This window comes from Musa acuminata, chromosome BXJ2-7, assembly GCF_036884655.1.
Source record: "Musa acuminata AAA Group cultivar baxijiao chromosome BXJ2-7, Cavendish_Baxijiao_AAA, whole genome shotgun sequence".
Lineage (NCBI taxonomy): Eukaryota > Viridiplantae > Streptophyta > Magnoliopsida > Zingiberales > Musaceae > Musa > Musa acuminata.
Window position 1 is genome coordinate 9,200,767 of NC_088344.1, and position 16,068 is coordinate 9,216,834.

Below are 16,068 nucleotides of genomic sequence, written 5' to 3' on the forward strand. Positions count from 1 at the left end.
TGATGCAATGCACACTTGGAAAGTGAGTTCAGCACCGCCCTCCATGTTAATATAATCAATCCGGATACACCAACTCTCAGACTTTAAGGCTAGAAAGGAAGGTTTGGTGAGGGACTAGTGCTGCTTTTAGAATGGATCGATCATGGTGTCTCCTCACAGGAAAACTAGAATGCATCATGATGTCACCGTTCGATGCAGGCCTAAGCCTTTTCGCTCGATGGATTCAGACCAGTGAATGCATGCAAAACGTTGCAATTTGTTATTACTTAAGATTTTATCACGCTTTTCTTTGGCGAAGGACATTATATAAGCTACACTGGAGATTGTGGCAAGTGAGAGTATCTTGATTGGCTAAAAGGAACAGAGGTAAACGTACCAAAAGATCCTACCAAAATTTATCTACGTGAGATGACTCTCTCATCTCATGGGCTCCACGACCGAGGCTTGTGAGAGACGCCACCTCATCTATAATGGGGTAGAGAGTATAGTTTTTGGAGAAAGCCAACACTACAGATCAGCATGCTTCCATGTAGGAATATGTATCTCATCATCCACATGTGGAGTACTCGAAAAGACTAGCGAGTTAGAGTTATGCTAGACTTGGGTGCATGTGCATGACATTTCATGTCGCACATGGCATGTGTGAAGGCTGGAAATCGACTCCCAAAGATGCGCTTCGTCTTCGTCTTCGTCTTGCATATGCTTGTGACCAGTAGTTGTAGGCAAAACTAAATACTGTAGACTACAATTACATGTACAACGCTTTCAATGTATACATGTGCAAATTGCAACTAAGATAAAAGAGGAAGTATACGGATTAAGAGGAGATGAGAGGGCATTGTGTCACCCTATTCCAATCCAACTTCGACTTACAATCTACCCTACAAATGCGATCAAATGGGAAGTTCACTTGCAATGATGACTTAGTCACAGGCACTGAAACACTTGAAAGTTGCACTCGCACGAAAGCAAGTGCCTCCAACTTGATTTCAGAGGATTCTTTTTCGTGTCAATCCCACTAGGGTAGGGTAGTCCCTTGATCACTAGACTACATAGTTAGGCCAAGTCCTTAATAGCTACCTTATAGCTAAATCTAGACTTAATTGTGTTTCCATCATTTTTATACCATCAAAGTTTTAGGATTTAATCATAGTTAAATGTATCAATTATTATTATTACATTGTGCATCTTATAATTAATTAATTAATTAACATATAATTATCTTATTTATATATTTATCTAAGGGATAAATGTCAAAGATGAGATTTGATCACATGATCTTGCTATCATGATCAAAATTTTTGCAAGTTAAAATGGATTGCTATCATGATTAAAATATTTACATGTTAAATCTTCCTATATGGCATTGTTCATCAGTTTAGTAAAAATTTTATCATGTTGGTATGACAAGTATAATTATATATTAGTTACATGCAAGTTAAAACCATATACAATTCACAAGAATGAAAAAACATTAAATTATAGACCGCTAAAAATTTTAAATAAAAATATTATTCAAGAGAAATATATAATATATATTTCATATAAAAATTGATCATAAATGTGATTTTTAATATTTAAATAATTTTTTAAATATTTAAATTTAAAATTTCTAAATCCTTTCATATATAATTTAAAATTCATCATAATTGGGATCATGAATAGTGAGTAGATTTGTTGCGGTGGATATGACTTGGTTGACATATCACATAGTTGTATTTATGATATCATATTAGGACATGACTTCTTTACCGTGTGTATGACCTATTAATTGACTCATGTTTAGTCGAGACTCTCTTGAGTATTTACTATAAAAAACGATCGTATAGTTATATTTGATATATAACAAATAACCAAATTTAACTTGTTCGATTAGTTTGATTCACTCAATTTTGAATATTAACTTGAGTATTGGATGAGTATCACGATTGTCTCCGATTTAATTTTACAAAGTTTGAAACATTTAACTTGGTGAATTTTTCAAAGATCAATTTAATACAAAACTAGATTTGGATCCAAGTTAGCCTCCCGCTCAAGTAACTCAAAAATGACTCTAACAAAATTAATGATGAATAATTAGATTAATGATAATGAAAGATTATTGGCTTAATTTTTCACTTTATAGATAGATTGATCATATTCAGCTTAGCATAACGTATAATGATCCTTTAGTCTTACTTTTTCATGAATTAAATTATCCTAATTTAATCTAAATTTTGGAGAAAAAAAAGAAAAAAATAAATATGTCGATAAATCAGATCCTTTTACTGAAGGTTTAGAGTTTAAAACCTTTTTTTTACATATTAGACATTCATCAGCAATAGACTCATTTATAAAATATTTAGATTTTGAAATCTAATCCGATATATTTTTAACTAGACCCGTTTACTAAAAGGTTAAGGGTTAAAAAATTAGATAATATATTCTATTGACTTAGTAAAGAGTTGGTAGTTCGAATCTAGTCGGATGTAATTTTACATATTAAATATTAATTTGATGGTGAGATATAAGGAATAAGAGTTGGAAACTTCATTCGAGATATTATTATATTTAAAATATTAATATAATGGTGATGCACTAAACTCATTTATTAAAAGATGGAAGGTTTAAAATCTCATAATTTATTATAAGATATGTTGAATACAGTATCACCGTCATCATTTATTTAAAAATAAAAACGTGTCGAAATCCATATCTCTTTGAATCCAAAGCAGTTTTCTACGATAAGAGAAAATTTTGAAAAGATGTGATCGAATTGTTATCTTATTATCTTCTTAAACTAAAATGGATTATCTATTATCAAATCAATAGAGGATCTAAAATTTATAACTTCCATAATTTAGCTATAAACACAATTCTAGTTTGTTGACGAATCTCTAAGCTAATTAGTCATGTAAATAAATGCTGCATTTGAAACTAGCTAACCACTAATGTTACATAAATCATATAACGTGTTACCTAAAACTTATGCGATGAGCAGATCCAAGCAACACAGAAGCGCTTCCCCTCCTAGGCGAATGGCTTTCGGTTCCCCTCCCACGCTCCCCACGCCCCCCACACTTTCGCATATAAATCAAGCGCCTTTTACCCTTTCCTACGTCGCTTCCACTGAGAACAAGAAATGCGACAGAACCGTTTTGCTCCTTCATGAGCTTCCCTGCAAGTCCCACGAATCGTTCGACGAAATGCCTCAAAAATGACTTGCCTCCCACTCCCGAATCCCTCTCTCGTCCTTCTCTCCTCCTCCTCCTCCTTCTGTGCCTCGCGCCATAGCTGCCTCCGCCGCTCACCTCCTCTTCTCTCATTCCTCCTCCGCTACCCTGCCTTGTCGCCGCCTCGGAGAGCACATGCACCCCTCTCCCCATCTCCGTTTCACGCCAACGACCCCTTCGTAAGGTTTTCCCGTCCATCGCGGAGGTCGAGGAGAAGGGCGACGAGGGAAGAGGATGTGTCTGGGATGATGGATGCAGGAGCGGATTTGGAGGCCCAGATTCACGAGTTCATGCACAAGTCCGGAAATCCTAATGATTTTCCCACCAGAGTGGAGCTGATTGCAGCGGGGAGGTATGATCTCGTCGAGGCCATCACCATACGTGGTGACTGGCTCACCTTCGGATGGGATTCCAAGGACAAGAATACCGTCGACAGTGATACTAATGCTCTGGGATCGACAGAGTTGGAATCTGACGGCCGGGCGATTCTAGAAGATAGCAGAGTATCACAAGAACGATTCTTTGACAATTCTTGCGGGAATGTTGTCGTTACCAACGATGTTCTTGATTCTGAAGATGATCCTCTTATGGCCTTTACTACTTCAGGGAGATTGATGTGAGCGGATGCCATCGATATGATTTTTATTCTGTTTTCTTGTTGCGTGTTATGGTTAATCATCTGGCTCGTTTAATTTTGTGAAGGGAAAGGGAGAGTGTGGGGACTGGTGGAGGTATTGAAGGAATTTTGATCAGGCTTGAAAGAGAAAGGAATTTGTTTCTATCTATAGGTAAGAAAGAGACTGGTTGGGCATCACCGAGGAGCAATAAACATTTCCTAAGAGAGACAGGTGGGTTTCTTTTGTTGGATTGAAATGGGACCTATCAATTTGTTTGCCATGAATTTCATGAATTTCGGCTGTCAGTTCTTTGGCTTCTTATGTCATACTTATTATCGCAACCCTAGCCTGAGATCATTGGTCTAAGACCCGAAAAGGAGAACTTACACTGCCATTGACCTTACTACCAGTTATATGAAACACAAATAATTTAGTCATTATTTAGGAAATAATGGTTATACGTTGTTATGTCATCTCCTACATGAATATAATTTAGGAGGAGATTACCTTGCCTGATAATCATCCTTATTCTGGTTATGGTTAATCTCTTTATCTAACAATATCTGAAAAGAGATACGTTTGCTTGAAGCATCAGCATCATTAATATTGTTCCTTCAATTTGATGTTGTCAAATCTTAGATAAGGAAAGGGCTGCAGTAACAAAGTACCAGCATTTCAATAGTTGCTTTTGCTTATTGTGCACAGCCAGTTGAATATCTGGGAACAATGTTGCTTTTTTGCATTGTCTTAAATAACTAGTAGCACAGTGCATCAGAAACCATGATGTCCCAGTATCCTATTATTCAGTCTCATAGCTTGAGATGTTATGCTAGTAATGTCCGAAAATAATTTTTGGTTCTGTCCTTTTTGATTTGAAGATCTAGCAAGAATACCAAATAAGGATGCCTCGACATCATTCCTTGTAAAAGTATTGAACACACACAATACAACACTAACGAACATAATCCAGAGTTTTATTCTACTCTTTGTGTGGTCATGTTCAATACTTGCCATTTCTTGTGGTCCATATAGTGAGCACAAGTGGCACAATTAGGATTCTTGTGCATGCTTGGACTATGCAGTATATGTTTATGCCAACTTTAATTTAGTTTGTTGTGCAACTAGTTCTAAATAATATTGTAAAATGCAGCATAACCTAATCAGGCTTTGAAATTGTTATGCAAAGTTCTATTGATTCATTGTTGTTGTTCTGTTTAAGTTCTACAGCTTATGCTTCAATATCTGCATGGATTTGGCTTTTATTAGACTCATATTTTCTTGTTGATATGGTATAATTGTTGGAATTCTCAATGTTATTTTTTCTACATAATCAATGCAAGTGAATTCAAATTTATCGAGCCAACTATGATGAATTAGTATACATGTTAAGAACTAAACTGCACTTTCTTATATGTTGATGTAATGCAGCTGGCTGTTGGCATGGTTCACTTTGAATTCTAGATATTGCTGCCACAAAGAATCGTGACCCAGACTTGAAGAAAAAACTCAACAAATAACGATTTGCTGTTGTAGTAGCCAAAGATTGTTATAGGTTGATTTATCTTTATAGGCAGCAACAAGACCTGACTGTTGAAATGAACATCAAAATGGCTGCTTTTGGTTTGAATAAGGAAACCCGAGCTATGTTTGGTATGTCAATAGGGAGAAGAGAGGTAGAAGTTAGGCAGATGTAGTAAATATTAGACAAAAAAATGGATATGAAAAAGATAAGGGATAGTTCTACAAAAACAACTATTTAACAGAAAATCCCATGTATTATCTACCAAAACAAGTATTTAACAACTATTTGAGTTTTCATTCACTCATCTAGGTTTTCTTTTTTTGTATGAATTTAAACTCTCAGTAATTACTACTTCTATAAGGTTTTGTGGATTCTATAGCTAGATAAGATGTATCATCGCACACATTATATCCTGCCTGATTTATATTAATATGTCTTAAATGGAGTAAAAGGATATACATATAATTTTTCATTCACTCCTCTCAGATTTCTGGTTTCATATGAATTTGATTCTTTCAGTAACTACTACTGTTTTAGGGTATCATGCATTCCTTAGTTAGGCAAGATCCATAATCGGTCTTCTAATTTAACTCTTTTGCAACCTTGTGATGATGTTCCTTGTTTAGATAAAGAAAATGAAAGATTCTTCTTTGCTCACTTGGAACAAGTCTAATCAACCCTAAAACCAAAAATTCATTTTAACAATATATATTTCTAATCTGAATGTGGCACATTTTTGTATGCTTATGCTTATGCTGTTAATTTCTTTGTTGTATCAATGTTATCTCAATATTAGATCAGCAAATGATCTTCCAAAATATGTATTTTAGACCAATTAAAGGTTCAATTTTAACGGTTCTTGATTATGATATAAGGAAAGCTTACTCTTAAAACTCATGACAAGCAATTATTATCTGAATGTCTTTTTGGCTGGCTTTTATTTTAAATAAGTGCAATTGGCACATATGAATTGATTTAGGGTTCAGATTTTTGTTAAGGTTAAACCATATTTAACTGTTGTTAGTATTGAAGATCTTTTGGTGCAAAAACTCTAGGATTGTCTCAGAATGCATCCTAGTCATGGTTGGGTCAACTGGACTGACTAGCATTGCCACACTTGTGCCTTACAGCTGGTGATATTATTGCTTCTTATGACAAAATCATAGTGGACCCTAGCTTCTTAAATAGTGATTTAAATGATCCTAAGATGCATAAGAAAGCTCAGGATTTGGCAGAAGCTGGCAACGGAGCTAATGCACTGGACTTTGACATAAATCAAATATGGTTGCGACTTCAGCATCTGGAGTCAGATTTGGCCTCTGCATTACACTTACTGACATCCAGAGCCGATGCTGGCACTGCAGGGAAGGTATATAATTTGTTTCTATCTTTGTTTGGCTATATGTTGCAAATTTATGGATATTAATGTTGGAACTTTCCTTTTTAATCAAAAAATAAATTTTTCAAAAAGGAACTTCTGGTTTTAAGATGGACCACATAATATGAAATATATTTTTATTTTTAATGAAAGTACTAAAATATCTAAGAATAGCACTTCTGAGCATAAGATGGACCACATACTATGAAATATGTTGCAGAAGCATTCTAAGCATTAAGAGATTATTATGTAATCATGTGCACATAGATGTGTAGCTTGATATTTTATTGAATCTATTTTCTGCCATTTTCTATACATCACCTGCACAAGTACTCTATGTTGTTCCAATTCTTACAATGATGTGAAATGCATAGAAAAAAAAACTATGTATTTTTTGAATCTTCTTGTTCTAGTCTTATTTATAAATTATGATAAGTAGGTAAACTACATTTACCGGCAGTTTGTATTCACCGTTTATTTAATTTATTTTTTAATTTTTCACAACATGATATCATGATTTCACATAATATTTAATTATATGGTGCAGTTAGCCAGTTACTTTGATATATCATCTAATAATTATGATAAATATGACTGATGATCATGGCATGTAGGATGATTACTGAGATTGGGATTGTCTAGGACTATATCATCAGGATTGGCTGAATTTGTTTGCCGGTGTTAGAGTCAGCCTACAAAGTATTTTAAAAATAAAATTCAAAAAATAAAAATTCCATAAAATAAGACTCATGAAAGTAGAAAATACATTATGCTAAAATATTTCACTCTTTTTACAAAAAAATAATCTGAAATTTAAAAGATAAAATAGATAAAAATAATAATTAATGTTAATAGAGAATAACCTATCAAATAATAGTATATGCTTCTTAGAAAATAAATATTGATCATAGGGTATATAGATATTGTTACAGTACATAACTAATATGTTCACCATACAAAATAGAAAGTTGCAAACTTATAAACCTATAGCTTTAAAGGTTGCAATAAGCCTCATTCTAGCCTAACACTTCTCTAATCACTCTGTAGGGAAGGTATAGGATAATTCAAAAGACAAATAAAAAGGATTTCTACATTCCTCATCATAGTACCCCTTTTTTCTTATGAGACTAAACTTTATTCTCTCTTTGTTCTCTACCTTGTCGGTGGATATTTGATTTTGCAACAAAGGTGATAGATGGTAAATACAATGGTCATAACAAAAAGCAGACAGTACCTATTTTCTCTTGTAATTCACATGGTCATAATATTTTGGTATTTTCTCTAGATCGTTCTCTTTCCTTTCTTTTTCCGAGGCTATGAAGTTGGCTAAAATTTGCCAAATTCAGCCCAATCATTTTGAGTTTGGTTGATTCCAGCCATTTCTCATTATTTTTTATCCATACAACCAAGAAATCATATGAAACTGGATTGGGCTTGGTTAATACCAATGTAAATCAGGTGTATCATATTGGTATTGGGCCCCATTAAAGCATGAATTATGCCATTGGTCATGGATAGCTTGTTATAATCATATAGTCATGTTGCCTGGTGCATCAAGTAAATTGAGCTCTTTTTTGTTGATGTTACATAGTGTACGTTACTACCTTATATTTGTTGGAACCAATGGCATTCCACTTTTTATTGTAGAGTACAAAACCAAGCAATTGCAGCCTTTTGATGAAAAGAACTTCTTCCTTTCAACTTAAGAATATGAATATATGTGATAGTTTTGATGAGAACAATGAACACATTATATAGCAACAACGGTGCCAAAATGCCCGAAACAGCTTGCTTGAGCGAAGCGAGATGGTCTTGAATATTAAAAATTAAAAATATATATCATAATTGATGAATATGATTATGAAAATAAAAATGACACCTCGAAGTTCTCAAGGCCCGAGCTGATATTATTTGCAGAAAATAGGGGCAGAGATCAAAGTTGCAGTGTTACTATTACCTGCCTAACAGTATACTGTTATGTCCTAACTCCTAACAGTGTACCTACCTAACTGTGTTCCCAACATAGTGTTCAATGAGTCGATCAATTGTAGGAAATAGGAGATCATTTGCAGAGATCATAAGTTCCTAACAATTTAACAAAGTGCTCAAGTTCTACTGTTATATATAGACTTAAAAGGAGATAGAGGAAGAGACAGAGAAGGCAGCAGAGTTTGGCACCTTGGCAGAGGAAGGCAGCAAAGCATGGTAAAAGAAGTTTGTGGTATTTGGCTCAAGCAAGGTTTGTGCAGCTACGGTGGTGCCTAGAGTGAGGGAAGGTGGTAATTAACGGTGTAAGGTGATGACATATGGCAGAGGAACGAAGCAGTACATGGTGGCAACGTAGGTCGGAGGAAGGTCATAGTCGATGGAGTAAGACAAAGGAAGAGGGCAACCGATGGTGTAGGGTTTCTTCCATTGGAAGAAAGGGTTGGGTGCAGCGGTGTACGTTAACATAATTAGTTGGTTCGATTGAACTAACTAATCCAATTTGAAAGTCTCAAGCTAACCCAACCTTCATTTGGCTCAAGCGCATGTCCAAGTTACCTAGCGCCTAGCTTAGGCATGCTTTGGGGATGTGCCTCTTTGAATCAACTTACTCAGACACTCTTCAAGGTGCTCGGGCCTCACCTCACCTCATCTCGTCTGGGTGCCTAGGCAAGTGCCAGACAGCCTATTGAAAACATTGAACAACAATGAGCACATTCTAATTCAAACAATGTTGGATTCACAAAAATCTCAATTCAAGCAATTAAAGAACAATACATGCTAATTCAAACACATACCAGTTTTGAGGAGAGGGAAAGACAGTGATATACCCTTCTTGACTAACTTGACTTGCTTGTGAGGTTGATCCATTAGTCTCCCATGCGGATAGCTCCATCAACATTCAGTTCTCAGTAGTTTGGGGTTTGATGTATCATGTGGGTTCAAAGGAAAGGCTATGACACTAGAGAGTTTGAGATTTTAGGGATTTTGCCATGGTGACGTTTAGGTGGTATGATATTTTGGGAAGAGAGAAGAGGAATGTGAGAAATAAACAACTTCTTGGATTCAGTCATCCTTTGAACAAGAGAATGATTGTGACCTCACACCACCCATACATATCGTGGAGGAAGAAACTCATTTATTCAATATCTGGTGTCTCCATTACAATTGTTTTCCTTTGTTTATAGGCCCCAGATACAAGAAGGAAGATACAATAATAAAGTATGATTCTTTCTTAGAGTTTCTAGATTTAAAGCTAAAGTATGTTTTGAGCAATTTTTCAGTATGAATTATATTACTGTTTTAATCAATGTATGAAACCACCTCATCATGTGTAATTTTGTATTTCGTTCTTCATAAATATATAGTAATTTGGTAGGGTTCTAGTTGCACAATGAGTTTTTTTGTTTTTGCATTTCCAATTATGTATCCTTAGTTATAAACTTCTGATGACATCCCAAAATAATTTTCTTGGTGAAAATTTCAATTTGTTAAACTAGTTTTTAGATATTGATTAGCTGTTCTGCACTGAGTTGCTGACTGAATTTTTGAAGTATGCTTTTGGAGTTTCTGTTTTTACTTTAGTTGGTGAACGATCATGGCAAGTTTACATTTTTTTTTTTTTTGCTTTTTGTTGGTCTGTTTACCCATTTCATTTTGTTTTGCGTTCAAGTATCCTCATTCATATTATGGTCATTCAGGGCCAACAAATTTCAACAGATGAATTGCATAGTCTCTCTGATGCATGGGAATTTCAAGAGACTGAAATAGTCAGTGCCCAGGATAAGCTAAGGTCTACTCGGGCAAGAATGGCAGCACTGGAAGGAAAGATGGCACTTGAGATCATGTATCTAATGCTCTCAACTTGAGCTTGTAGTCTTCCTGAATATTAATCTTATTATATTTTATAAGGATCATAACTATATATCTTACAGAGAAGCAAAGAAATTAATGGAAGAGAAAAAGAAAAGAGTTGATGCTGCTCAAAATGCTCTAAGCCTTCTACAGACGGTTTGCATAGTTTGGCCTAATTCTGCTTCAGAGGTTTTACTGGCTGGATCCTTTGATGGATGGAATAGTCAGGTTTGTTTTTCTTATGTAGTTTATTTTATCTACAAGTTCTATGTTAACATTTATGTTTTATTATTTGTGCATTCAGTCTATTTCTTTTGGCAGATTGTTTTCTTGTAAATAGTTCATAGGTTTGTGAGTTGTATTTTGTTCATCTTTTTGTTTAGATATTCATCTTCAGAGATCGGTTGAAATTTTTGAGTGGTGGTTAGTTGGACATGGGAATTTTTTATCAGTACCATGAATCTTTGTTTATATAGTTGCACTTATTTTTGCTGTCATTATTATTGAGCAACGCATGAGCATTTAAAAACTTTGCTGAACTCGGAAACATCTGGTTTGTTATAACTTGATGTGAAAGAAAAAGAGGTGAGGCAGTATTTGGGATAAGGCAAAGGATAACTCTTTTTCATTCTTTGGGATAACTAAGAGATAGAAGCTCAATTAGAATATATGACTAATTCAAAGGTTGCTTCCAAGCTTCTTTTCTCTTTTCCTTTTAAGATGATTTGTACATTAAATATCTCCACCATCACCTACCTAAATAATTATTTAAGCTTTCAGCAACCCAATTAATGACCACAAGTTACAAATTGCTATTAATTCATGGTGCCTAGAAACTTAGTTGCTTGGAATCTGATGACTTGTCTTGAAACTTGATAGTTATAACTTATGTTTGGTGACCTGCCTTGGAACTATGTCTTGAAACTTGATGAGTTAAAGCATGATATTATTATGTTATTATCCAATGCTATCATTTTGCTTTTTCTACAACACTATTGGTTGTATTCAGATGTGGTTGTGGAATGTGGACTACATCAAAACTTCAGCACCTACTTGCCTAATAACTTCAAAATAGCTAGATTAGTCAGCATGACTCAAGATGTTTAAGCCCCAGTCTGCTGTTCTTTATGTTTGTGGCTGTATCCAAAACAATGAATCAATCACAAAACATCTTGCAAAATACACTTCATAGAGTCATATATGTGGCCATAATTTGTGTTATTATTGTATATGTGAAGCTATCATGCAAACGTGCTCCATTTATCTTGTATGAGGGTTGTATTTCTTCTTTAGTAATTTTCAATTATTATCATTTTGATCCTATTGCAATGACCCATGATAATATAATATTTAGATCTTGGACTGTAACTCATTACTTGTTACTCAAATGTGTGTAATTGCCATCCTTTAAATTTTTGTTCTTATCCTGTCATATATATATTAATAATTTAGACTTGATTTTATATTTCTTTTTTTGAGTATACGAAACATTATTTTGAATATTTTAAGTGAACCGCAAAATTAAGAGAGGACACAGTGAGAGAAGTCTAGACCTTATCTTAAGAGAAACTCATAATTTCTATTAAGATGGATAACACAACACACACATATATTGATAGTCGAAGGTCCTATCATATGTGGACTCTAGGAGAGTAATTATTGGAGTCAAGATTCTTAGATGATTTGCCTTGATTCAGCCTGGAAATCTGTGGGAGTGATCCAGTAATTGTTAGGTGTCATTCTTTTTTTTGACAGCTGCCGTTCCAGGATTTGGATCTGAAACGGACTCTTGAAGCTGGTGTTTTGCCATTCAATCTATCTGAGCTGGATCAATAAAGAAAGGTTTGGCTGGCAAAATATTGCAAAGATAATTTAGTTTGAAATGTAACATAACATTTCTGTAGTACCATAGTAGCTTTTGCTGTTATAACTAGTCCCAAACCAATAACGAAAGGTATTGGACCTGACGAAACCTGAAGCTCGAAACACACACAAGTAGAAATTGATGCAAACGGCTCCAAAGACTATATAATTTGGTTTATTTTCTAAATCAGAAAGAATTTGAGCGTAAACCCTGACTAAACTCAAACCCAACCTAACAAGATTTAATCAATAATCTGGATGTACTAATTGCTTCTATTATTTGATAAAGGTCGATCTTTGGGTTTCTCCATATTGACTTAGTGCTGATGGGCTCTTCGAGTTCAATCCACTAACAGACAAGTTAAAATATGATGTGCAGTCAGTCTTCAAGTTGATGGAATTTACATGGATCCATGTTGATGTGTCTGACATGGATTCATGTGGTTGTGCTATAGTGGCTTGAGAAAGGGCTGTGCCGATTGTGGCTTTGCACAGAGCGAATGATCAATTTCGAGTGGTTTGACTTTAGGATCGGACTGCTTTCGGCTCTGCTTCTATTGATTCAAGTTACTATACATAAGGAATCTTTTGGACCTAGCAGTCTAGCACCATATTTGAAATTGGCTGAATGGTGCAGGTGGGAATCTATTATTTCAAAAGAACCTTAGGTTTAAGCATATCATGCGATGCTCAAGATCTTGTGTGTGCTGGGTTTCTGCTTATATCTTTGTTAATTACCAGTACTTGTTTGCCTTCAGTGTTTTTGTTTATACACCTACGTATGTAGCCAAAACTGAGAGTGGCTATGTTATCACGCAGAGAAGGATGGAAAGTTCAGGCTGGGGAATCTTTTCCTTGTACCTAAAGTTGTATCCTGGCAGATACGAGGTTAGCAGTCAATTTATTACTTGGTGAAGTTTTCTCATCATTCTCAAAAACAGACACAAATTTTCCGGTGGTGCAGATCAAGTTTATTGTTGATGGTGTCTGGAAAATCGACCCACTGCGGCCCCTTGTGCACAACAATGGACATGAAAATAACCTTCTTATTATCACCTGATACATGTAAATGTTGCGATTTTTAGATAGCTTAAAAGTTACAATTCAATCGAACCAAATTATCCAATTCAATTCATTCTTTTGTACTGAAACACATGCTACCCCATTCTTTGTGTGGTTGGTTGTTCTTGGATGAATTTTCTGATTGAAAATTTTTTGTGCCATCTCTTAAAAAAGATCTTGATGTTTGACTTGCCCCTTACAAATTGCTTGAACATTGAGATAAACATTAGTGGTCCAAGTTTGGGTTTTAATTTTAGCATAGGCTTATGCCTTTGTCTCAAGTATGGATGCTTGCAAAATGCCACTTTGATTTTACCCCAATTGTTATTTAAAGGTACAACTCCCCGCGGGTAGGAATTGATAACTGAGGAATTCGAAACATGCATTCAATTGATCACAGGCTTTTAGGCATCTTCAATTGATTTTGACCTATCGAGGAGTGGTCTGTAAAGGTCCACTAGAATATCTCATCGTGAGGACTCTACATTCATCAACGCATAGAATCGATTCCTAGGACATACCCACTGTTTTCTCCATTTTACCACCTGGGAATAAAATCTAGAGCAACATGATGTCGGTCACTCTTTCTTTTTTGGTACTCCATGCGCATGGTTGATTCTTGTAGAATCAATACATTGCGTGCTTCGATCACAATCCATTTCTTTCCGTTGTTCCATTGTACCACTTGGGAATATGTTTCAGAGGCTTTTTAGTTTTCTTTCATGATCTCGTATTTATTATTAAGTAATTGCATGGAAAAACTTGAGAATTTCTACTGCGCTTGCATGACAAAGCTGCAGAAATCAAGCTTAATTCCCAAGGGAACCTCCACTGATGGCAATCCAGCTTAATTCACGTACGACTAATTGTCGTTGGCTCGACTCCAACAACTAAGCACGGTTGGAAAGGCCTTTAACGTTTGTTTCTATTAATTCAGACGATTAGTTTTTGATACGAGCAACAGAAAGATAGCGCGACTTCACATGTTGAGATGCAGCTGGATCGTCCTCTGGAGTTCGTTCGTCTTCGTCCCCACGATGCGCCCCACCTCCTGCCCTCTCTTCACCAGCACGAACGTCGGCGTCGCCTGCACCTTCCACTGCTCCGACACCTCCTGTATTGTTGTCACGAACGAATCAAGGACCGCATCCTCCAAAAACTTTTAACATGAGTGGGGAAGGATGACGCATCACCGGGAGCTCGTCGACGTCGACCTTGAGGAACACGGCGTTGGTGAACCGGGCGGACATCTCCTTGATCGCCGGCTCGATGGAGCGGCACGGCCCTCACCGGGAAGCGGCGAAGTCTATGATCATCTTCGGAAACAAAGAGATCAAATTAAACGACGTCTGCCGGTTTGATTAGAGGATGACGTGGTCTTGACCAACGACAGATATGCCAGCTTGTTGGATTGGGTGTGGGACTGCCACTTCTTGGCCCATTCCCCGGCGGAGTGGACCGCGATGACGGCGGACTGGCTGGAGAAGAGACCACCCATCTCTCGTCTTTCTGCAGTCCTCGCAACGATGATGCAAACGGGAGTCCGTGAATCGACTATTTATATATTCAGCGCTGCTGAAATCTTTACATTGAAGCTGGCGACGCAATAAGACCTGTGCGGTTTCGGATTCCTTATCCATGTGCACTAAAAATTCGATGCCCACCAAAGGTGGAAATAAATGGGTGATAATGAACAATATGATAGAACATCGTAACACTTGAAGTAAATATAGAATAAAAATGTTATATTTTTAAATCTTAGTTAATTTATGATTTAAGTGCATGATTAAGAAATTTTTTTCCTCAAAAACCTATATAAATAGACACTACCTCAATAAATCCTTTTATAATAAAATTTTTAATTCTTGAAGATATCATAGTCTTATTGCTTCAAGCAAGGTTACCTCTTTCTCGTTCTTTCTTACTCGTTGCCTTTTGATCTATAGCAATTATTATTTCTCTTCCTCGCTTTCTCTGTTGTTGTTTTACAACTCTCAATTTACGTTTTTTGCTTTTGAATTCTAACGTTTCATCGAAGATGAAGATGTGTGACTCCTCAGTATCAATCTCATTTGCTCTACAGCAAATCTAATCATAATATCTTTTTAGCTTATCTTCCTTCCGATTATTGTTTTCTTAGGAAATAATAGTTCATCTCAACTTACAAGATTTATATATAATAATGTAGTAACTCTAATCCTCTTCAAGCTCTCCATGGTAACTGTGCATCTTGTTGAATCTCGGATTTTGATGATGAAATTAATTGATAAAGTTATGATCTAATCAACGTTTTAGTGACGCATGACTAATTTCGATCATGGAAAGATAAATTAATTAAAGTAGGAAGAATCAAATGTTAGGTCGAAGTGGATCATGTCAGAAGATTGGATGTCAGACTAGAGGACTGGTCAACTTCGTGCCATGAGTTTGGGCATTGGGCTAGAATGATCGAATATTGCGTAAAAAAAATCGAATGATGTGGGAGGTTAACATGTCGATAGATCGGGCAATACGTTGAAGGAGAGGACGATGCGCCAAATGATCAAACGAAGTGCCGAAGAATCAGATGAAGCA

General features: G+C 35.8%; 1 protein-coding gene and 1 pseudogene across 3 annotated transcripts; one reads left to right on the forward strand and one right to left on the reverse strand.

Moving 5' to 3' along the window:
* The first annotated feature begins 2,967 nt into the window (after positions 1 to 2,967).
* Positions 2,968 to 13,567, forward strand: LOC103991472 (protein FLOURY ENDOSPERM 6, chloroplastic-like). 3 transcript variants are annotated; one of them, XR_001978967.2, is made up of 8 exons: positions 2,968 to 3,828; positions 3,915 to 4,060; positions 6,482 to 6,720; positions 10,416 to 10,561; positions 10,650 to 10,797; positions 12,325 to 12,411; positions 13,252 to 13,320; positions 13,397 to 13,449. XR_001978967.2 is itself a non-coding variant. In XM_009410950.3 (7 exons), exons 1-7 carry the CDS (start codon positions 3,197 to 3,199, stop codon positions 13,490 to 13,492), a joined length of 1,476 nt encoding a protein of 491 aa, XP_009409225.2. In that variant the 5' UTR covers positions 2,969 to 3,196; the 3' UTR covers positions 13,493 to 13,567. The 3 variants fall into 3 exon arrangements, 2 of the variants coding, with proteins under 2 accessions (XP_009409225.2, XP_009409226.2); XM_009410950.3 differs by lacking the exon at positions 12,325 to 12,411 and having other exon boundaries at positions 2,969 to 3,828; positions 13,397 to 13,567; XM_009410951.3 differs by lacking the exon at positions 12,325 to 12,411 and having other exon boundaries at positions 2,969 to 3,828; positions 6,587 to 6,720; positions 13,397 to 13,567.
* Positions 13,568 to 14,401: 834 nt separating this feature from the next.
* LOC135616106 (thioredoxin H2-1-like) lies at positions 14,402 to 15,010 on the reverse strand (annotated as a pseudogene).
* Between the last annotated feature and the right edge of the window lie 1,058 nt (positions 15,011 to 16,068).

Bases quoted from the DNA above. Each gene is read 5' to 3' on its own strand.
- LOC103991472 (XM_009410950.3), top strand. From the start codon at position 3,197: ATGACTTGCCTCCCACTCCCGAATCCCTCTCTCGTCCTTCTCTCCTCC. The intron at 3,829-3,914 runs GTGAGCGGATGC...AATTTTGTGAAG, and splicing joins ACTACTTCAGGGAGATTGAT to GGAAAGGGAGAGTGTGGGGA. The intron at 6,721-10,415 runs GTATATAATTTG...ATGGTCATTCAG, and splicing joins ATGCTGGCACTGCAGGGAAG to GGCCAACAAATTTCAACAGA.